The sequence below is a fragment of the Schistocerca nitens genome, chromosome 2 (genome assembly GCF_023898315.1).
Source record: "Schistocerca nitens isolate TAMUIC-IGC-003100 chromosome 2, iqSchNite1.1, whole genome shotgun sequence".
Classification (NCBI taxonomy): domain Eukaryota; kingdom Metazoa; phylum Arthropoda; class Insecta; order Orthoptera; family Acrididae; genus Schistocerca; species Schistocerca nitens.
In genome coordinates, this window is record NC_064615.1 from 499,053,618 (window position 1) to 499,077,315 (window position 23,698).

The 23,698-nt window shown below is 40.0% G+C and overlaps 1 protein-coding gene across 4 annotated transcripts in view; it reads left to right on the forward strand.

The window, feature by feature from the left end:
• LOC126236470 (intraflagellar transport protein 46 homolog) overlaps positions 1-23,698 on the forward strand; it is a 149,120-nt gene that overhangs the window by 27,898 nt on the left and 97,524 nt on the right. For all 4 annotated transcript variants that reach the window (XM_049945798.1, XM_049945797.1, XM_049945796.1 and 1 more), the window contains one exon: positions 14,457-14,647. In XM_049945798.1, the coding sequence (XP_049801755.1) occupies positions 14,457-14,647 (191 nt within the window). The remainder of the gene's footprint in view (positions 1-14,456; positions 14,648-23,698) is intronic.

Sequence of the window (23,698 nt, forward strand, 5' to 3'; positions counted from 1 at the left end):
ATAGTGTCAAACTTGGGAATGAAACAAGTATGATTGCACAAAAGGAGGAGTAGTAGGGGTATTTCCAAACTTCAATACGGATTATCTGATAAGTCAATTATAAGGGGCAGGCGAATGAAAATGAAAAAGATGGAAAAAAGTAAATAAATTGTTTATTGTATCAAGTAATTACCATAACTCTTTAACACATTTTTCCCACTGCAAGATGAAATGGTCAGTGCCTTCATGAAAAAATGTTTGTGGTTGCCTATGGAACCATGATAGTACCCAGGCATCCACCTCCATATCTGAAGCACATTGACAGCCATGAATGGCTTTCTTTGAGGCACCAAGACTATGGAAATTTCATGGGGAGAGATTGGGACTGTAAAGAGGATGTGTAAAGGCTTTCCAGCAAAACATCCACAGCATAATCAAAACAACTTTGGGAATATGTGGGCCTGCCTGCCTGCCTACATGTTGCCAAGGCTGTTTTGATTATGCTGTAGAAGATTTACTGGGATGCCCTTACACGTCCTCCATACTGTCTCAACCTTTCCCCATGCAATTTCCATATCTTTCATGCTCTGAAAATACATTTGTGGCCATTTATTTGCTTCAGATGAAAAGGTGTACACCTGGCTATAACCAAGGTTCCATAGGCCATTCCATGGGCAACCACAGACATTTTTTCGGGAGGCATTGACCATCTTTTTTCACAGTGGGATACATATATTAATGGTTATGGCAGTTTCTTTTGAAATAATAAACTGTTTATTTACTTTTCTTCCCTCTGTCCCACGGGTGTATATGTATTTGTAGTTTCTTGATATATGTCCACCCCCTCTGTACATTTTTGCTGCCTTTGTTTTAAATTACAAGCAGTGTGCTGAAATGAAATTTTCAAGTTTTAAAATACTTTTGAGTGGTTTGAAGATTGGTGACACGTTTAAGCCATGTTTTGCTCTGAGGCTCCAAGAAGGATCTTCACCAGTGCTCTGCCTGTTGTAAGACTTCCTACCTATTATTTAGATTAAAAGTTGTTTCTGAATCTTGAATTATTTTGGTTTTCTGTAGCTTTAGTATGGCATTGGAAAGTTGATTTGTTTTACAGCATTTGTGGATGCTGGCATATTTATCACAGTAATGAAGAAGTTCATAACTATGTGCCTACATGACATGTCCCTATCAAACTCATATTCTCATATCTGCTCATAACCAAACATTTAACTTCTCATTTGCATTAATCCTCCTGCGATTCCTTGTGTAGAGTGAAAATAGCTTGTCTGTTGTAACCACACGTTCCATAATTCCTGTTGGGTATAACTCCAACTGCAAACGTGCAATAACTAATAATGTCTCTTTCATTGTAAGACTCCAATCCTTCTTGAGCTTTATCTGTACCTCTTAAAATAGCAATTGTTAACCATGAATTGCCACTAACTACTTCTGTTGTAGTACAAGAAAACTGAATCTTGCAAGCAACAAAAGTGATGGGTTCTTGTAGTAATTCTTGCTGTCCAGTTTCATGGCTGTGTTGACTTAGCAGCTGTGGTTACGTAACGACGGAGGGGAAAGTGGTGGGGGGCTCGCTCTATAGTTCTAACTTAGAGCGAGCTGCTGGAAAAATGCCTGCTTCCGGCCGCCATTGCGGTTTATCGTCACGCTACTTCCTGCCGCGCCCAGTTCTTATCAGTAACTGCATCCGCTACTGAGGCAGCTGCAGGCTCATTCGACTCGAGGCAGCCACACGATACACACAGCCATGCCGTACAGGAGGAGAATGAATAGAAGAAGGAGCAGAATGCCAGTATACAAGAGTGTTGATACGTTTTCAATTACTCCAAATGAAACTGGACAGCAAGAATTACTACAAGGACCCATCACTTTTGTTGCTTGCAAGATTCAATTTTCTTGTACTACAACAGAAGTAGTTAGTGGCAATTCATGGTTAACAATTGCTCTTTTCAGTAAATCAATAAACATGATGAGTAAAGTTTTCTGGAAATTGTAAACTGTTCATATTGAGTTTATTATACTTGGTGTTGAGAGAAAAGGGTCTCTGTGATGTCTACTATTGACTCAAGCAGCAGTGATATTTTTCCCACTGTGAGACGAAATAGTCAATGCCTTCATGGAAAAATGTCTATGGTTGCCTATGGAATGATGATTGTACTCAGGCATCAACCTCTTTATCTGAAGCTCATTAATGGCTGTGAATATTTGTCTTCAGGGTACCAAAACTATGGAAATTTCATGGGGTGAGACATTGCTTTCGTGCGGTAGTCAAAGTATTCTCTTTTATTATTGCATACAAAAATACACAAAAATCACCTAGTTCCTGTCCTTTGGTGCATGATTATGCACACCCCACATGTCTGCAATATGTTTGGTATGCGCTCTCAGTCCATATTGACTCATTCCTCTGCACCAAATCAGGAGGTGCCAAAACCACACAGATTATTTCTGCCTGATGCTCCATCACCACTCTGATCTAATAATAACTTCTTCTTGCAAATAACTGCATCAATGCGATATAATTCTCCCTCAATTTTAAGTCCAACAACACTTAGCATTTAATAAGTTTCCCATACTTGCCAACAGCTCATTTTATTATGAAGCCACTAACTGGTAAATCTGGTATTTATATTCCTGTATTAAATAATTTATTGTATGCACTACTTGCTTTTGCACACAGCTGCCTTCCAAATCAAGTAAGGATTTTGTTGTTCACTCACGTAGCTGAACCTCAATAACTGGAGTGATTACCACCTTAATCCTTTAATACATTTCCTTCTCTAGCAGGTGTCCTTGTTCCTTTTCAATTGTTTTATTCTTATGAGGCAATTTTTTTTCTCATTACTAGCTGCTTGTGTGGCCCCACAACATTTGTTCGATAGCAGGCCCCTCCTGAAACTACAAAGCATCTCTGATGTCCTCAATGGCTAACTGGTTCACATCCATTCTCAGCTGCCACACTTCATATTTTTCTTCACACATATTGTGCCCTCTTCTCTCCTGTCTGTTTCTTGGGATATCTGCTGTCTCATTGACTGTCCTTTGCCATTTATTTTTATTTTATTTTATTTTATTTTATTTTGTGTGCAATATTGGAGGCCATCTTATGATCTCTTCCTGTTTCTCTGTGTGCTCCGTTTTGTTGTCCACCACCGTCTGTTTTCTCTCTGGGCACCCAGCTGTGTCTCTTTGTGTTCAAGCTGCATGAATATTTCTCATGCCTGTTCCACTGTTTCTATTATTCTGCCTATTAAATGGTTGCATATGTTGGATGGAACTCTTTGCATTACCCACTACACTATGTTGCACGTCTAGATACTGAGTCCTTTAGAGTTTTTCCAGAAACTCACTGTATGTTCCATAATGAGATCGATGACAGTGGGTAATAAATATTGAATTTAATATGTAATCCTCGTTGCTTGTAGGCCAGTCTTTATTCAAAAACAGGTTTTCAAATTTAGATCACATTAAATGCGTATTTTCCAAGTGTTTACGCCAGTTATATGCTTTGTCATTCATTTATTTGGTGACATAAGCAATTTTTTGTCTTATCATTCCATATTTCTGGCAACAATCCATGGAGGGTGTTATTTTGCTTCTGGAAGGAACCTGTTAACTTTTGCAACTGTGTGTGAATTCGACTTGAGTGTCATTTCTTGCTATCAGAGCAGTTTTCCCACTTACAGAGCTTGTTCCTAGATGCAATTTGTTTCTTACTGCTTGCTCTGCAAATTTTTCCTCCATCTGTTGTACTTCTTATCTTATGCTGGCAACGTTCTTTTTGACTTAAGCATAAAGGAACTTAATTTTGCTATTGCATATTTACCTGCATCTATGCCTCTATATCACCTACTCATTTCAGCTGTTTTTCATCTTGTAGTTCCTGTTTTTCCAAGATTTCCTGAATTTCAATTTCTTGTCTCCCTTTCAGTTTGTTTATTTCTCCATTGGTTTTATTCTGCTCTTTACTTACCAATTTTGCTCCCACATCAATTTCCATGTCCTACAAATTTAACATTTTCTCCCAAATTTAACATGTCATGAATCAGTAAAGCAAATTTCCATTTAGTGTTTGTAGCAGATAGAAGCACTGAAAAAGGGAAAAGGATAGTTAGATAGATATTAACATCCTATCAGTGATGAAGGTGGAGCATTTACTAATATTTTACAAGGAAGGAGAAAATATTGCCCGTGTTACTTTAAAATAACCCATCCTATGGCCTGTTTGCTCAATGATTTAAAATTCAGTCTAGATGTCCAGATAGGAATTTGAACCATGTTTGTCCTGATAGCAAGTCAATGCCTTGACTGCTGCTTTCGTGTTCAGCAAAAGCATCAAGTCAATGCACAAGATATGTTCATATGGAAGAACAGTGGTTATGAATTGTGGCCTATGTTAAACAGAAGATCAAGTGCATAGTTTAAACTGCTCATCATTGTCTTATATGTATAGTGCAGAGACCCATATCATCTCATTCCATTAGTAAACAGACTCTTACACTTTTATTCTTTTGATGCTTTGATGTGTTTTGAATTCCTGAAGGATTCAGGTGAGATTTTGCAATTTACCTCATTAATGATTTTCATTCATTTCTACTCGTATAACCATAGAAAATGCTGGATTGACACTCAACATGTACCTCATCAAAGGTACAGGTGTAGATTGTGGTGTTTGCCTGACAATGTACAATATGTTTGTTCAAACAAGTCTTTCCTTTTATGCTGAATAGTGATCATTGTTAGATATTTACTGGATTGTACACCACAAATTCTTACTAAGTGTCTGTTTTGAATTCTTAAATATCTGTTCAGTAATAAATCATTGGGATTAATAGGGTGCAGGTTATTTCAAGATATAGAAGATTTTAGCAAACAAAAATATAAGAATGTTAAAACAGATGAAACATTGCTTGGTGTTAAATACCAGAGACATCTCCAGCTCCCCCCCCCCCTCCTACCCCCTCCACCCCCCCCCCCCCCAATTTTCAGTTGTCATGGGAACTAACAGGTATTATATCATTTAAAACAGAACCTAATGTGCATTTGCTGAATTATTAGTGAGTTTTATCATCATTATTTTGCTTTCACGCAAACACAAACCTTCCAAAAATTTTCACAAGAGCTATAAAGGTGGTCAGAAACAGTCTGAAAAGCTTATAACAGTGTTTCAAAGTAGATTGTGCTGAGAAATAATTAAGAAAAAAAATTAAACAATGGAAAGGAAAGTTGCCACTCACCATATTGTGGAGATGCTGAGTCACAGATAGGCACAATAAAAAGACTTTCACAAATAAAGCTTTCGGCAAGTAAGGGCTTTGTCAAAAATAGATGACTCACACACACACACTTATGCAAACACAACTCACACAAACATGACTGCAGTGTCAGGCAACTGCGTGGCTACAGTTGCCTGAGACTGCAGTCATGTGTGTGTGAGTTGCATTTGCGTGAGTGTGTGTGTGTGTGTGTGTGTGTGTGTGTGTGGTCTATTTTTTTGAAGGTCATCTATTTTTTATGAAGGCCATGTGCGCTGAAAGCTTTATTTGTGACAGTATTTTTGTTGTACCTATCTGTGACTCAGCAGCTCCGCTATATGCTGAGTGGCAACTTTCCTTTTTGTAAGGAAAAAAATTGACAGGTTGCGCCATTTCCATGTTTTGTCAGGATGGTCAGATACAATCTGAGAAGCTTTAAGAGTGGTACAGGACAGGTTGTGCTGATAAATAATTGTTAAGAAAAAAATTCAATCTGTTGTGCTGTTTCTGAGTTAATTAGCATTGAAGTTAACCAATCAGGCCACTGCGAGTGCAAATTCAAGTGGCTTGCCAGGGATGATGTCATCACATGTGTTCTTCTGCGAGTGCAAATTCAAGTGGCTTGCCAGGGATGATGTCACCAAATGTGTTCTTCATTTGGTCCTAAAGCCAAACAAGAGAGCAATACAAAAATTAGACATCGGACGGTAGCAATGGTCAAGCCCAAGTCAAATGCTGAGCAGTCTCGTGCACTATCATCAATGCTATGACAGCAATTGACATTAACTATATTTGGCAGGCTGCTTGGAATTGCATGTGCAATGGCCTAATTGGCTACCTTCAATGCTAATTAGATTAGAAACAGCAGGACATATCAGATTTTTTTCCTTAACAATTATTTCTCAGCACATCCTACCCTGCAGTCACCTTAAAGCTTTTCAGACTGTTTTGGACCACTCTGTAGAATTTGAAAAACATGAATTATTTATTCTTCAGGTATTTTATATGCAACTTCCATATAATATCAACTCGACTTTTCTGTATATTATATAACAGCAGCTGCTGCAGGTGAAGTCAGTTACAAGGTTTGTGCAGAACCTCATCATATCATGTGTGTTTTTGAGCTCAGTAGATTTTTCCATTTTTAATATAGTGAACCTGGAGGCCTGAACAGTAGAGTCTTCTTGTGACCACTGTAGCTTATGGAAAGGTCAAGGTGGTCTCATTCCTTATCTTATCAGTCAACCTAATAGTTAGCATCCTTCTATAGCACCACATCTAAATGCTTTGATTCTCTTCTTTTCCAGTGTTCCCACAGTCCATGGTTCACTACTGTACAATGATGTGCTCCATACAACATTCTCAGAAATTTCTTCTTCAAACTAAGGCCTATGTTTGATATTAATAGACTTCTTTTGGCCAGGAATTCCTTCTTTACCTGTGCTAGTCTGCTTTTTATATCCTCCTTGCTTTGCCCATCATGTGTTATTTTACTTCCAAAGTAGCAGCATTCCTTCCTTAACTTCGTGTACATTTTAGTCACCAATTTTGATGCTAACTTTAATGCTAAACTCATTTGTGCTACTACTCATTACGTATCTTTTTACTGTTTACTCTCAGTTGATTTTCTGTATTCATTAGACTATTCATTCCATGCAACAGGTCCTGTAACTCTTCTTCACTTTCACTTGAGATAACAATGGAATCAGCAAATCTTATCATTGATTTCTATTCACCAGGAGTTTTAAACCCACTCTTGAACATTTCTTTTATTTCCATCATGACTTCATTGAAGTTTAAACTGAATAATAGAGGCAAAATAATGCAGCCCTGTCCAACAGCCTTTTTAATCCAAGTTCTTTGTTCTTGTCTTCCATTCTTATTGTTACCTCTTGATTCTTGTAGAAATTGCATGTTACCTGTCTTTTTCCTATAGCTTACTCCTGTTTTTCTCACAGTTTTTGAATGTCATAAGCCATTTAAAATTGTTGACTGCTTTTTGTGAGTCATTATTTTTAATGATTGTCTCTTGATTTTTCTCAAGTCTTGCTTCCATTATCAAGCGCAGTGTCATGACTGCCAGTCTGGTGCCTTCACCTGTCTGAAAGCCAAACTGATCGCCTTCTAACAATTCCTCAATTTAATTTTCCGTTCTCCTAAAAATGGTTCAAATGGCTCTGAGCACTATGGGACTTAACATCTATGGTCATCAGTCCCCTAGAACTTAGAACTACTTAAACCGAACTAACCTAAGGACATCACACAACACCCAGCCATCACGAGGCAGAGAAAATCCCTGACCCCGCCGGGAATCGAACCCGGGAACCCGGGCGTGGGAAGCGAGAACGCTACCGCACGACCACGAGATGCGGGCTTCCGTTCTCCTATATTTTATTCGTGTTACCAACTTTGATGCCTTAGATATTAAGCTAATTGTGCAATAAATATCGCACTTTACCTGTTCTTTCTGTTTTCAGGATTGTCTGGCTGGTATTTTTCTGAAAGTCTGATGACAAGTCTCGATTACCATAGACTATACACATTAACTTGAATAGTCATTTGGTTACCATCCCCCCCCCCCCCCAAAAAAAAAAAATAAAGTATTTTAGAAATTCCAATTATCTATCCCTTTTGTTTTATTTGACTGCAAGTTTTCCAAAGCCTTATCAAACTAAGATTCCAATACTGGATTCCCTATATCTTCTGTGTCAACTCCCATTTCTTTTTTTATCATTTCATCAAACAGTTCCTACCCCTCATAGAGGACTTCGGTGTACTCTTTACATCTATCCACTCTCTCCTCTGCTTTCAACAGTGGAATTCCCATTGCACTTTTAATGTGAATGTCATGCTTTTAATTTCACCGAAGTTTGTTTTCACTTGTCGATATGCTATATCAATCCTTTCAATGACCATAGCTTTCTTTTTTCTTCACAATTTTCCTGCAGGCATTGTGTCTTGGCTTCCCTGCACTTCCTGTATATGTCAATCCTAAGTGATTTCTGTTGCTATATTCCTGTCGTTCGTGGACCATTTTTGATTTCTTGGTTGTCGTGACTTTAATATATGCTGAATCAGTCGACTTTTATATATGCCGAATCAGTCATGATGACCATTTCCATTTTGATTTATTCTCAATTTTCCTGCACCCAGTTCACATTAACATCTCTGCACTTCACACTTATTTTGTCATAAATAACTTATATTGCCACATTCCTTCATTTGTCAGTCAACTGAAATATTGCTTATGTTGCTCAGGGTTTCTTAGCAATTATCTTCCTTATACCTATGTTTGTCTGCCAAATTTCTGTGACTGCCTTTTTTAGAGATATCCATTCCTCTTCACTGAATTGTGTAATGTGGCATTTTGCCTTCTAGAGCTTTGAACTTGCCTCATCATTCATCAGTACACCAGTATCCTATTTTGTTCCACACTGGTTTTTCCTGATGATTCTCTCAAACTTCAGTCTACTATCGTCATTACTAAATCGTGATCTGAGTCTATATCTGCTCCTGGATATAGCTTAGAATCCAACATCTGATTTTGGAATCTCTGTCTCACTGTGATGTAAACCAGCTCTAATCTTCCCATGTCTCGAGGCCTTTTCCATGTATACCTCCTCCCCTTGTGGCTTTTGAACAGTATATTCACTGTTACTAACTATAATTTATTGCAGAACTCGGTCATTCTCCTCTCTCATTCCTACCACAAAGCCCATATTGTCCAGTGACTCTTCTATTCCTTCCCCTGCTACAATGTCCTAATCTCTCATGTTTATTAGATTATCATCTCCCTTTACATAATGAATTACCACTAAGCATTTGGACGTATTTTCTCTGTCTCTTCATGTTCTGTTTGTGACGTCATCATATATACCTGAACTATTATTGTCATCTTTGGTTTGCTGTCGATTCTCATGAGAACAACCCTATCATTGAAATGTTCACAATAACTCATTCTCTGTCCTACCTTCTTATTCAGAAGGAATTTTACTCCTTTACACCATTATCTGCTGCTATTGATATTACCCTATATTTGTCTGACAAGAAATCCTTATCTTCTTTCCATTTCATTTCAGTGAATCTAGAATGAGCCTTTCCATTTCCCTCTTCAGATTTTGTAGCTTCCCTACCATGTCCAAACTTATGACATTCCACACTCATGTCATGTAGAATATTACCTTTTCATTGGTTATTCTGTCTTTCTCTCATGGTTACCCCCCCCCCCCCTCTTCCCCCTTGGCAATACCCTTCCAGAGATCCAAGTGGGGGACTAATCTGGAATAATTCACCAATAAAGAGATTATCATGACACTTCTTTTATTTACTGGCCACATGTCCTGTAGGTACACATTTTGTGTCTTTAATACAGTGATTTCCATTGCCATCTCCATCCTATTTCCATTGATCATTTCTGTTTCTTCCAGATTTTAAGGCCAGTTTCCCTTCCTAAGGGCAAGAGATTGCCCTGAAACTCTTCCATTCTCCACTTCTTTGACAACGTCATTGGCAGAATGAGGGTGACTCCTTATACTGGAAGTCTTTGAGTCTTTGGTTGCCATGGATGATGTTTTTTATTCAACTTATGTATTAAAATCAAATTAGGTATACGTATGACATAACACATTATCTGTATTATATTATCTGCTCACCTATGATCACATAAGTTGGAAGGACAACAGTATGATAGTCTCAATCTTTGTCATACTACAACATCTACACTCTTAGATTTGTATTTCTGCACAGTTACATTTCATGTGTAGAAACCAATTTCAGATTGCATTATTTCTTAAAGGTACATAACTTTGATGAGTTTCGTGCATTTTGATCCGTTCACTACCACCTCTATAGCCAACGTCGCTAACACACAGTTGTGCAGTGACACTTGACTGAGAGGTAAACCAGTTCAACTCCTGGTGGTAGATGAAATTTTCTCTGCCAGTATTTGGCTGGCAAGGGAAGGAGATGTGATGCAGTAAAGTCACTGATCACCAGTCCTTGCACCATTGTCCTGCATTAAATTCCAAACTCTTCACAGTGCCTCATGAAGTGAGGGCTTGCGACACTGTTGATGGCGCGTCCAACCATTGGATGGGAACATTAAACTCAATGGCCCCCTTGGTACTCTTTGCAAGGAATAGGGTGTGTGCCAGCAGCAGATTTTATCCTCACCCTGCTCTAATCATCTTCAACATGAGCACGACACTATGCTACACACACACACACACACACACACACACACACACGCACCATTACAGTCATCTGCATTTAACAGATTCACTTCCAGACACAACTCTTATACTTCACAATGGAAAGGTGCCTGCGGGCATGGAGGATGGGAGAAACATTTCCAATTATATTTCTGAACCTGCCCTTCAGGGCTTCCAGCCGTTCATGCCATACAACTTAACTTTAATTAAATTCATTCATTGATTCCCAGATTGTGTTCTGACAATCCCATCATGGAAGAGGGCCTTCAGGGATGTGGAACAAGTAAAGTTGTGCAGCAACAGGCAGAAGCAACAACAACTGCATACTTCTTAAATATACTAGCAACAAATTAGAAGTAGCAGTAATCTACACAAACAGATAATTATTATAATTACTACTACTTATATCATATGTATGTTAGGAGAAAAGCAGCTACTTTGGGAAAACGACATTGCTCATCCTTCTGTACTACTCAGCTGGTGTTATTATCTAATAGTTCAAACAAAGCATGTTAATTTTACACAGATCACTATAGCTGTCATTACTGGCAAAATCAGTATCTATCTCATACAAATATTGGAGTTACTCAGAATTTACATTCCTGATTCTTAAGTATTCAGACATATCATAGAAGGTGATGTATTCTTTCACTTTATGTTTAAATATTTGGTGCTTATAAATACCCCCCCCCCTGCCCCTCCTGTCTAGGCAGGTGCACTGATACAACCTTCAAAGTACCGGGTGATCAAAAAGTCAGTATAAATTTGAAAACTGAATAAATCACGGAATAATGTAGATAGAGAGGTACAAATTGACACACATGCTTGGAATGACATGGGGTTTTATTAGAACCAAAAAAAAAAAAATACAAAAGTTCAAAAAATGTCCGTCAGATGGCACTTCATCTGATCAGAATAGCAATAATTAGCATAACAAAGTAAGACAAAGCAAAGATGATATTCTTTACAGGAAATGGTCAATATGTCCACCATCATTCCTCAACAATAGCTGTAGTCGAGGAATAATGTTGTGAACAGCACTGTAAAGCATGTCCGGAGTTATGGTGAGGCATTGGTGTTGGATGTTGTCTTTCAGCATCCCTAGAGATGTTGGTCGATCACAATACACTTGCGACTTCAGGTAACCCAAAAGCCAATAATCGCACGGACTAAGGACTGGGGACCTGGGAGGCCAAGCATGACGAAAGTGATGGCTGAGCACACGATCATCACCAAACGACGCGCGCAAGAGATCTTTCACGCATCTAGCAACATGGTGTGGAGCGCCATCCTGCATAAACATTGTATGTTCCAGCAGGTGTTTATCAGCCAGGCTGGGGATGATGCAATTCTGTAAAATATCGACGTACCTCTCACCCATCACGGTAGCAGTTACAAAACCATAATCACGTATTTCCTCGAAGAAAAAAGGCCCGATAATGGTAGATGTGGTGAATCCAACCCATACCGCGACTTTCCCGTCATGCAATGGAGTTTCCACGACAGTTCTAGGATTTTCGGTAGCCCACATTATGCAGTTGTGGGCGTTGACAGACGCTCAGAGCGTGAAATGAGCTTCGTCGGTCCACAACACGTTACTAAACCAATCGTCATCTTCCACTATCTTTTGAAACGCCCACACCGCAAATGCCCTACGCTTCACTAAATCGCTAGGTAACAGTTCACGATGCCAATGAATTTTGTACGGAAAGCATCGGAGGGTACGCCTAAGTGCCAACCAAACAGTAGTCTATGGAATGCCGGTCCGATGTGGGACTGCACGAGTGCTGACTTCCCTGTGCATAGACAAACCTGCTACAGTCTCCATTTATTCCTGAACTGTCTCAGCAGCATTACGCCCTGTGCTTGGTCGGCCACTACAGGTCTAAGCAACCCGTGGCTTCAAACTTCAAAATCATTCTCGCTTCAGCTGCATTTGTCAACGGACCTTTACCCGTTCGAATCCCCTTCCTATGGCAATAGGATTGTAACACTGAACTAGCACATTTCCCATTCTGATAATACAGCTTCACTAAAAGTGCTTTTTCAGGTAACATCAACATGCTGGTGCATCTGATTCTCTCTCTCATTACAGCTCCTTTTATACACAATTATCATGTGCAGTCACTGACATTTTGCTGTCCAGCGCCATCTGTCAGACATTTTATTTTTACCTCTCTATCTACATTATTCCGTGGTTTATTAAGTTTTCAAATTTATACTGACTTTTTGATCACCCGTTATATGGAAATTGTTTCTACTTGTGGTTGTTAATTACTGACTTCATCCAAAATTCCATCCTGTTATTAACAACAAAACCATTAAGGAGTGTATGTATTGATGTGTAAGAATCCCTAGGTGTCTGAAGAGGCTAGTACAAGACATTCAGTTGAACATTACATGACAATCTTATTGCATGCTTGTGTAAAACAAACATATCTTAGCTGCAAAATCACAGAAGATTATTCAGTAGGACAGAATTGAGTGCCAGCATTTGAAGTATGTTAGCAATCTTTTCTGAAAGTCAACACAATGAGAGATTTTTGAGTGTAGAGCAGGCAGAACTGAGCTTTTTTGGTAACTTTTCCACATCTTGTGCCACCTCAATTTAGTATATATCTGGATACTCAGAAACTTTGTCCATGGAGTTTCAAGTAGCGTACAACCACTGCTCACTACTTCTAGAACCTGTAAATCATTTTTAATTTTTTGGAACTGCAGGATATGAGTTTTTGTAAGAGAGGGTTAAGGTGTTGGCCACGAATCAATTATAAGCCTTTTCCATTATACTGCTGGTTGTGTCAATTATGGATACATCTGGACCTTTCATCAATATTCTTGTATCAGCAGCGAAAATAACAGTTCTTGAAGAGTCCACAATGCTTGGTGTCTAACTAAAAAAGTTGAAATTGAAGGATGCAGTTATGAAACAGGTGTAATTTTCATTCTTATCAAACGTGATTTTTAGTATCTTTGTAGGTTTCACTCTTCTGCCCCTTTGGGAGTGGCTACTGGCCCCACTTCTCCCTAGCTCAAATAAAGTGTGAGGCTTCCAGAGAATTCACTGTTATACAAACTGGGATAATCACCACTTCTTGATGTTGTACCCTTAAAGAAAAACTTACCCATATCTTCACGGGGTCAGCATGTTAATCTGGACATTAATGGTAGAGGACAGATGGATGCCCTTCCTGTCATCACTGCTTCCCCTGCAGGATGGAATTTGTGTACCCTATCTGTTTGTGTCTAGTGTTAGCCCTCATAAAAGTGTGAGAACATTTTCCAAAGTGTTTGCGAACTGTGTAACTGAGGTGGAGTGTGGGTACCAGCCTGATATGCACCTAGTCAGAAGTGAGAAACCACCTGGAACCCACATCCAGGCTGGTCGGCACACCAGCCCTCATCATTAATCTGCCAGGCAGATTTGATATGGGGCCACTGTGCCTTCCCCAATTTCAGAAGTGGCATGGTAACACTTGCATCTATCCAGGCAGGGCCTCCACAAAGAAAACCTTAACACAATGTATCTCATTTTTTGGCCTTATGTTAGTTAAACAGAATTTAAATTAGACACTGTTTTTATAAGAATGATATAATTGTTTCTCTTTCTTAGTCCTGTTCCTTCTCTGTGAGGATAAGACAAAAATGTAAATAGGGAGATACAAAAATATGACTTATTTTTAACAGCTTCTGAAGAAACAGACATTGGTGATCTTGCAGTTTTACTAAATTTATGAAATTTTTTCACAGTTGTGGAATCTTTCTGATATTAGCTACATTAAGTATGAAGACATTACGTATTGGTGCAACATGAAAATTTGTGCTGGACTGGGACTCGAATCCAGGTTCTAGTCCTGGTCTGGCACAAATTTTTGTGTGTCCCCAGAAGGTGATATCTTCATACGTAATGCAACTAATATCAGAAAGATTCCACAATTATGAATAAATTTCATATAAAATTATGAGAATGTGTATTATTGTTACATTGTTGTAGCTGCAAGAGGCCAGTACTTCGGGGGCAGATACCGCTGATCACAGAGCATCTCATCTCTCATCATCAAGGAGAGTCCCAGTGAGACATAACACAGCACACTCGGATAATAGTGAAGATGATGATGATGATGATGATGATGAAGATGATGAAGATGAAGATGATGATGATGTTCAAGCTGCAACTTTGGAAGGGTAATAGTTTAATTTTTCATATAATTTCAGGATTATTGAAAAATATCAACAATGTTTAGTATGTTGTGTGAGTATGGCATGCTGCAACTTATACCATGAAACAAACAGTTCTAGCACTGTGTGGCGTGAAGTCTGAGAATGGTGGCATCAAACCATCTTCAGGTTGTGTTTGGTATCCTAGTTAGATATATGCAACCCTTTTGCCAGCAATATAAAGTGGATGCACACACTGCACCTTTGGAATGCCTGGTATTTTTCGAGATGAAACCAATGTGAAATTTTTTGGTTTTGATACTGTGGATTATCAGAGTTCGAGAATATTTGCGATATGGTGATGGCTCAATGTTCCACATTTTATTATGAAATCCAACAAGAGCATCACACCATGCAGCAGGTCACAAAAGGGGCTAATAATTTTGACATGCAGCTTCAATGCAGAGAGCTCATTTCATTGATTGACTGTGAGCAACATTCTTCTAGATATGTGACCACATTGTCAATGTATAACAATCTCCAGCATTTCGGCCACTGCTACAAATGGCGTTCCTCTGAGTGTTGTGCTGACAGTGGCTGAAATGATTGAGAATTGTACATATTGGCAATGCCATCATACACCCTGAAGAATTTTATTGACAGTGACAACAACTGTGGAAGCCTATGCTTACATATTGGTGATGTTACTGACGCATGTAACGAAATAAGTGCCACTGTGCATTCAGTGTTTCTGTCACAGTGGAATTCTGGTTACAAATTATCCCAGCTCACATGTTCACACTGAACTTTTAGTCACTTTCACATATGGATTTTTCCATCCAGATATGAGTAGTGTGCAAGCTCACAGTGCTGTTTTGAGTGAATGTGCATTCGTCAGTAAATAACACCAAAGAAGAAAACTGTGGCTGGAGTGTGTATCACAGTAAATACTGTTGTGGAAAGTGTACTTTTTCTGGATAGTCTTCCACTACTATTGCCTAGATATTCTGTTGTTGGTGTAGGTGTATCTGTTGTTCTCAGACTACTGTCTGTACATTAGCATGTGTGCTGGTGAACGGTTCTTTAGTGCTCCAAAATGTCCTCTACAAATGCAACTGTTCAAACTGATTGTGGATTGTGTGTTCATAATTCCTTACCTCCAACTTAACCTTACCATCCTGCCCCAGGTCCCTTACTCAGAATACCAACCTTGCAGTAGAAGAAAGAACAGCCATACACAACCTCAAAACAATTCCTGACCTAACCACCTTATCTGCAGACAAAGGTTCCACCACTGTTGTTATGAACTGCAGTGATTACCTGGCAGAAGATCTCTGCTAGTTATCTGACTTCTCTGCCTATAAACTCTGCCAGAGTGATCCTATCCCTGAAGCCCAATACAAACTCCAATCCCTGCTTAAAGAACATGTCCCCTGAATCCATTTCCCATCTCATCCCCTATGACACTCTGCACACCCACCTTCTACAAGCTCCCCAACATCCCCAAACACAACAGTCCTGGATGCCCTATTGTGGCTGGTTATTGTGCCCCCACTGAAAGAATGTCGGCTCTCATTGACCAACATCGCCAACCAATTGCCCATAATCTAGCCTCCCATGTCAGAGACACCAACCACTTCCTTCACCAACTCTCTACCACCTTCACCTCTACCTACTGTATTCCTACTCATCACTGTTGACACCACCTGCCTATACATCAGCATCCCTCATGCTCATGGTCTTACCACTATTGAACTCTACCTTTCCGAACATCCTTCAGACTCCAAATCTACTACCTCATTCCTTAAACACTGTATCTACTTTATCCTAACCCAGAACTGCTTCTTATTTTGAAGGGAAGGTATACAAACAAATCTGCAGCACAGCCATGGGTACTTGTATGGCACCCTCTTATGCCAACCTTTCTATGGGTCATCTAGAAGTGACCTTCCTAGCCTCCCAAAACACCAGTCCCCCAATCTGGTTCAGGTTCATTGATGATACCTTCATGATCTGGACTCAGGGCCAAGGCACCCTACCTTCGTTCATTCATGATCTCAACACCTTCTCCCCCTTGTGCTTCACTTGGTCCTCCCCATCCCAGCTTGCTGTATGTTGACCTCCTCCCCCTGTGATGGCTCCAGCATTTTAACAGCTGTCATGCCTTTCACACCAAAAATCACTCCCATATTGGAATTAGTGAAGTTCGGTGGCAGGAGGAACAAGACTTTGGGTCAGGTGAATACAGGGTTATAAATACAAAATCAAATAGGGGTAATGCAGGAGTAGGTTTAATAATGAATAAAAAAATAGGAGTACGGGTAAGCTACTACAAACAGCATAGTGAACGCATTATTGTGGCCAAGATAGACATGAAGCCCACGCCTACTACAGTAGTACAAGTTTATATGCCAACTAGCTCTGCAGATGATGAAGAAATTGATGAAATGTATGAGGAGATAAAAGAAATTATTCAAATAGTGAAAGGAGACAAAAATTTAATAGTCATGGGTGACTGGAATTCAAGTATAGGAAAAGGGAGAGAAGGAAACATAGTAGGTGAATATGGATTGGGGCTAAGAAATGAAAGAGGAAGCCGTCTGGTAGAATTTTGCGCAGAACATAACTTAATCATAGCTAACACTTGGTTTAAGAATCATGAAGGAAGGTTGTACACATGGAAGAACCTTGGAGATACTAAAAGGTATCAGATAGATTATATAATGGTAAGACAGAGATTTAGGAACCAGGTTTTAAATTGTAAGACATTTTCAGGGGCAGATGTGGACTCTGATCACAATCTATTGGTTATGATCTGTAGATTAAAACTGAAGAAACTGCAAAAAGGTGGGAATTTAAGGAGATGGGACCTGGATAAACTGAAAGAACCAGAGGTTGTACAGAGTTTCAGGGAGAGCATAGGGGAACAACTGACAGGAATGGGGGAAAGAAATACAGTAGAAGAAGAATGGGTAACTTTGAGGGATGAAATAGTGAAGGCAGCAGAGGATCAAATAGGTAAAAAGACGAGGGCTAGTAGGACCCCTTGGGTAACAGAAGAAATATTGAATTTAATTGATGTAAGGATAAAATATAAAAATGCAGTAAATGAAACAGGCAAAAAGGAATACAAACGTCTCAAAAATGAGATCGACAGGAAGTGCAAAATGGCTAAGCAGGGATGGCTAGAGGACAAATGTAAGGATGTAGAGGCTTATCTCACTAGGGTAAGATAGATACTGCCTACAGGAAAATTAAAGAAACCTTTGGAGAAAGGAGAACCTCTTGCATGAATATCAATAGCTTTGTTGGATACCCAGTTCTAAGCAAAGAAGGGAAAGCAGAAAGGTGGAAGGAGTATGTAGAGGGTCTATAGAAGGGCGATGTACTTGAGGACAATATTATGGAAATGGAAGAGGATGTAGATGAAATGGGAGATATGATACTGCGTGAAGAGTTTGACAGAACACTGAAAGACCTGAGTCGAAACAAGGCCCCCGGAGTAGACAACATTCCATTAGAACTCCTGACAGCCTTGGGAGAGCCAGTCCTGACAAAACTCTACCATCTGGTGAGCAAGATGTATGAGACAGGCGAAATAACCTCAGAGTTCAAGAAGAATATAATAATTCCAATTCCAAAGAAAGCAGGTGTTGACAGATGTGAAAATTACCGAACTATCAGTTTAATAAGTCGCAGCTGCAAAATACTAATGCGAATTCTTTACAGACGAATGGAAAAACTGATAGAAGCCGACCTTGGGGAAGATCAGTTTGGATTCCGTAGAAATGTTGGAACACGTGAGGCAATACTGACCTTACGACTTATCTTAGAAGAAAGATTAAGGAAAGGCAAACCTACGTTTCTAGCATTTGTAGACTTAGAGAAAGCTTTTGACAATGTCAATTGGAATACTCTCTTTCAAATTCTAAAGGTGGCAGGGGTAAAATACAGGGAGCGAAAGGCTATTTACAATTTGTACAGAAAGCAGATGGCAGTTATAAGAGTCGAGGGACATGAAAGGGAAGCAGTGGTTGGGAAGGGAGTGAGACAGGGTTGTAGCCTATCCCCGATGTTATTCAATCTGTATATTGAGCAAGCAATAAAGGAAACAAAAGAAAAGTTTGGAGTAGGAATTAAAATCCATGGAGAAGAAATAAAAACTTTAAGGTTCGCCGATGACATTGTAATTCTTTCAGAGACAGCAAAGGACTTGGAAGAGCAGTTGAACGGAATGGACAGTGTCTTGAAAGGAGGGTATAAGATGACCATCAACAAAAGCAAAACTAGGATAATGGAATGTAGTCGAATTAAGTCGGGTGATGCTGAGGGAATTAGATTAGGAAATGAGACACTTAAAGTAGTAAAGGAGTTTTGCTATTTGGGGAGCAAAATAACTGACGATGGTCGAAGTAGAGAGGATATAAAATGTAGACTGGCAATGGCAAGGAAAGCGTTTCTGAAGAAGAGAAATTTGTTAACATCGAGTATAGACTTAAGTGTCAGGAAGTCATTTCTGAAAGTATTTGTATGGAGTGTAGCCATGTATGGAAGTGAAACGTGGACGATAAATAGTTTAGACAAGAAGAGAATAGAAGCTTTCGAAATGTGGTGCTACAGAAGAATGCTGAAGATTAGATGGGTAGATCACATAACTAATGAGGAAGTATTGAATAGAATTGGGGAGAAGAGGAGCTTGTGGCACAACTTGACTAGAAGAAGGGATCGGTTGGTAGGACTTGTTCTGAGACATCGAGGGATCACCAATTTCGTATTGGAGGGCAGCGTGGAGGGTAAAAATCATAGAGGAAGACCAAGAGATGAATACACTAAGCAGATTCAGAAGGATGTAGGCTGCAGTAGGTACTGGGAGATGAAGAAGCTTGCACAGGATAGAGTAGCATGGAGAGCTGCATCAAACCAGTCTCAGGAATGAAGACCACAACAACAACAACAACAACAACAACAACATTATTGCCTGGCCACTCAGACACTCCCTTGCTCAGTATGCTGAGGGTCTCACCAGGGCCTTCACAGACAGGCATTATCCCCCAGATCCCCCTGTGCCGTTTCTCCTCACACCCACAATACTCCAACTACCCCCAAGAACCAGCCACAAAGGAGTGTCCCCTTCATCACCCTGTACCACCCCAAACTGGAACAACTGAACCACATCCTTTGCCAGGTCTTTGATTACCTATCATGATGCCCTGAAATGAGGGACATCCTACCCGAGATACTTCCCGCCCTTCGTAAAGTGTGTTCCGTCACTCACCCAACCTCCACAACAACATAGTCCATACCTATGTCATGCCCAGTCCCAACCCCTTGCCACAAGGATCATATCCCTGTGGAAGACCCATGTGCAAAACCTGCCCATTCTACCCACCCAGCACTTCCTATCCCAGCCTGTCACAGGTTTATCCTACCCTATCAGGGGCTGGGCCACCTATGAAAGCAGCCGTGTCATTTACCAGCTCTACTGCAATCATTGCACAGCTTTTTATATTTCTATGACTACAACCAACCAGCCATCCACCAGGATTAATGGCCACTACCAAACTGTGGCCAAGAGCAAAGTAGACACCCCGTGGCACAACATGCAGCTGAACACAACACACTTGATTTCAATGGCTGCTTCACTACATGAGCCATCTGGATACTTCCCTCCGTCACCAACTTTTCTGAACTGTGCAGATGGGAGTTATCCTTACAACAAATTCTCGGCTCCTATAATTATCTTGGTGTCAACCTATGGTAACATAGTGTCCTCACACCTTCTCCCTACAGTTGCCACCCCCTCTGTCCTATCATCTCCTCCCCATTCTCATCTCCCACCGTGTTTGCTGCCCTCTGCCAATGCACCCACCCATCTTTTCCGCTCCTCTCATTTTTCCTCCTTTTTCCACCTCCCTGCCCCACAACCTCCTGACACTGCACTTGTTGGCATTCTAGTCCCTGTGCACTCAACCAGAGAGTGTTCGTTTCTCTCCCCACATGTACACTACTAACCCTTCACCTTCCCCGCCCTCTCAAGTGTGCTGCTTACATCTCTTGTGATAGTTGCATTTTGGGCAGAGATGCTGGAGTTGGCAGTTGTATGTGTGTGATATGTGCTTGCTTATGTGTATGAATGGTGTGTGTGTGACTCCCTCTTACCAATGTAGGTTGTGTCCAAAAGTTTTATGTGTGTGTCTTTTAATCGTGCCTGTCTGCAACTTGACATGTATCCTTTATGGTAAGTAGCAATCTGTCTTTTCCTACATTGTTGATATTCCTATCTGGAGTTTCCATTGTTTGACAGTATTCATAAGATTAGTTAATTTGTCAGTACCACACAGTACTGCTGAACATAAAGAAGAATGTAACAAGCATAGAAAACATACTTTCCTCTATGTATATTCTACAGTTTTGTAAAAACTTCAAGTAGAAAATACAGTACCTGCTTGCGTCTTTCTGGTCTCTCATAGTCTTTGCTCAGTTTCTGCAAATACCAAATTATGTGGACTCTATCTTTTGGGGAGACTTGTGTATCAGCTCCACTGTTGCCATCAGATTTACAAACCACATATCAATCACTTAGTTACTTATGGGAAAGCAGTTTTTTTCCTCACCTTCTGCTGTATATATTTAAATTTATTCTTGACTGGTTTCAGTATTTCAACCATCATCAATGGATGCAAAATTATACATCAATTAGATCAAAAATGCATGTTTCTCAGTTTTGGTCCAATAGATGTATAATTTTTCTTCCAGTGATGGAGGTTAAAATAACTAAAACCGGTCAAGAATAAATTTAAATATATACAGCTGATGGCAGAAAAAATGCTTTCCATTTAATATCTTACAGCTGCAAATACAAATTATTAGTTACTTGTGGGCTGGTACGTGGTGTAGGGTGTCGACAACATTACTGGATTGTTACTCTTATCCAGTTATGATAGGAACAAAAGACTATGGGAAGAGAGAATTACGAGGGCTATCCACAAAGTACATTACGTTTTCGTTTGTGTCCGTTAGGGGCGGGGCTAGCACGGCCATCTTGGTGTCATGGCATTCCGCCGCTCAGTCGGCATCCTGCCGTGCTAGTGAGAGGTTCGTGCTGTACTCCGTTGAGTTACTGTGACAGTTTGAAATGTCAGCGTTAATTGAAAATGCTGCGAAGTGTGAAGTGCGTGCTGTAATAAGGTTTCTGACTGCAAAAAACTGTACACCGATAGAAATCTATCGGCAGCTTTGTGAAGTGTACGGGGACAACATAATCACTGAAGGTGGAGTGCGTCAATGGGTCATAAAATTTAAAAATGGTCGAACTAACGTCCACGACGAAGAGCGAAGTGGAAGTCCCAGCATAGTGACTGCCGAACTTGTGAAAAAAGTCGATGCCGTGGTCCGTGAAAACCGTAATTTCACAATAACGGAAGTCTCTATGAATTTTCCACAAATTTCTCGAAGTTTGTTGCACGAAATCATTACCGAAAAGCTTGGTTACCACAAGTTTTGTGCAAGATGGATACCAAAAATCTTGACAGAGATTCACAAAAATCAGCGAATGGCTGCAGTGTTAACGTTTTTGGATGCTTACGAGAAAGATGACAACTCATTACTCTATCGCATCGTTACTGGTGACGAAACATGGGTTAAGCATGTGAACTGCGAGACAAAATTGCAGTCAATGCAGGGGGGGCACACAAATTCCCCCCCCCAAAACCCAAGAAATGCATGCAGACAATGTCGGCAAGGAAGGTGATGGTGACTGTCTTTTGGGACAGAAAAGGTGTGATTTTTGTGGATTTCCTGGAAAGAGGCACTACAATAAACTCTCGAAGGTATTGCCAAACTCTGCACAACCTCAGAAGAGCAATACAAAACAAGCGCAGGCGAAAGTTGGGCTCAAAGATCTTGCTGATTCACTACAACGCCCGGGCCCACACGGCACATGCCACTCGTGAAGTTCTCGAATCTTTTAAGTGCGAGTTGTTTCCTCATCTGCCGTACAGTCCCGACCTGGCACCGAGCGACTTCCACTTATTCCCAGCAATGAAGAAGTGGTTGGCTATGCAGTGTTTTGATGACGACACACAGCTTCAAGAAGAGGTAACCACGTGGTTGAAGGCGCAGGCGGCCAAATTTTACGACGAAGGAATTTTCAAGCTCATACATCGCTACGATAAGTGCCTTAATTTAAATGGCAACTATGTAGAAAAGTAGTATTTAAGTGTGGCTTTCATCTGCATATAATAAAAAAAATTTCCAATACTTTATTTATTTTTAATTCCAAAACGTAATGTACTTTGTGGATAGCCCTCGTATTATTAGTACAAAGGACTGTGGAAAGATGTGTCACATATAAAGAATGCCATTATGGTCAGTCTGTATATGGCATATTTTGCACTAGTGTACACATAGCTCACTTATGTAATTGAAGCATGGGTTGTGGTGCAACCAGGGATATCAACATTGTATTTCTCTTTGAAAAAAAGAGGCAGTTTTAATCCTGTGAAAGCTCAGTGACCGTGAGTCATGTAAAGGGATGTTCAAGAGTAAGAAATTACTTACACTGCCTGCCACCAACATAGACTAATTCTGAAACACAAATAGATAATAGTTTAAACAACAATATAACACATTCTGAGGTATCAAGGAATAGTTAATTTGACAAATGTATGAGCTAAATATTGTAACCTGCATAATTGTGTGCTGTTATTGGAGATAAGAGGTGTAAAATCATTTCAACAAAAGGTAAAAGCGTGCCAGAGAATACCGTAAACAATCAAATGCTCTCAAACATATGAGAGTCATTGCAACAGTCATGGATGCTGAACAATTAAAAAATTCTGAAATATGCAAATGGAAGGTTAGTTTTGCCAGCCAGTGTGGCTGAGCGGTTCTGGGCGCTTCAGTCTGGAACCGCGCATCCGCTACGGTCGCAGGTCCGAATCCTGCCTCAGGCATGGATGTGCGTGGTGTCCTTAGGTTAGTTAGGTTTAAGTAGTTCTAAGTTCTAGGGGACTGATGACCTCAGATGTTAAGTTCCATAGTGCTCAGAGCCATTTGAACCATTTGAAGGTTAGTTCA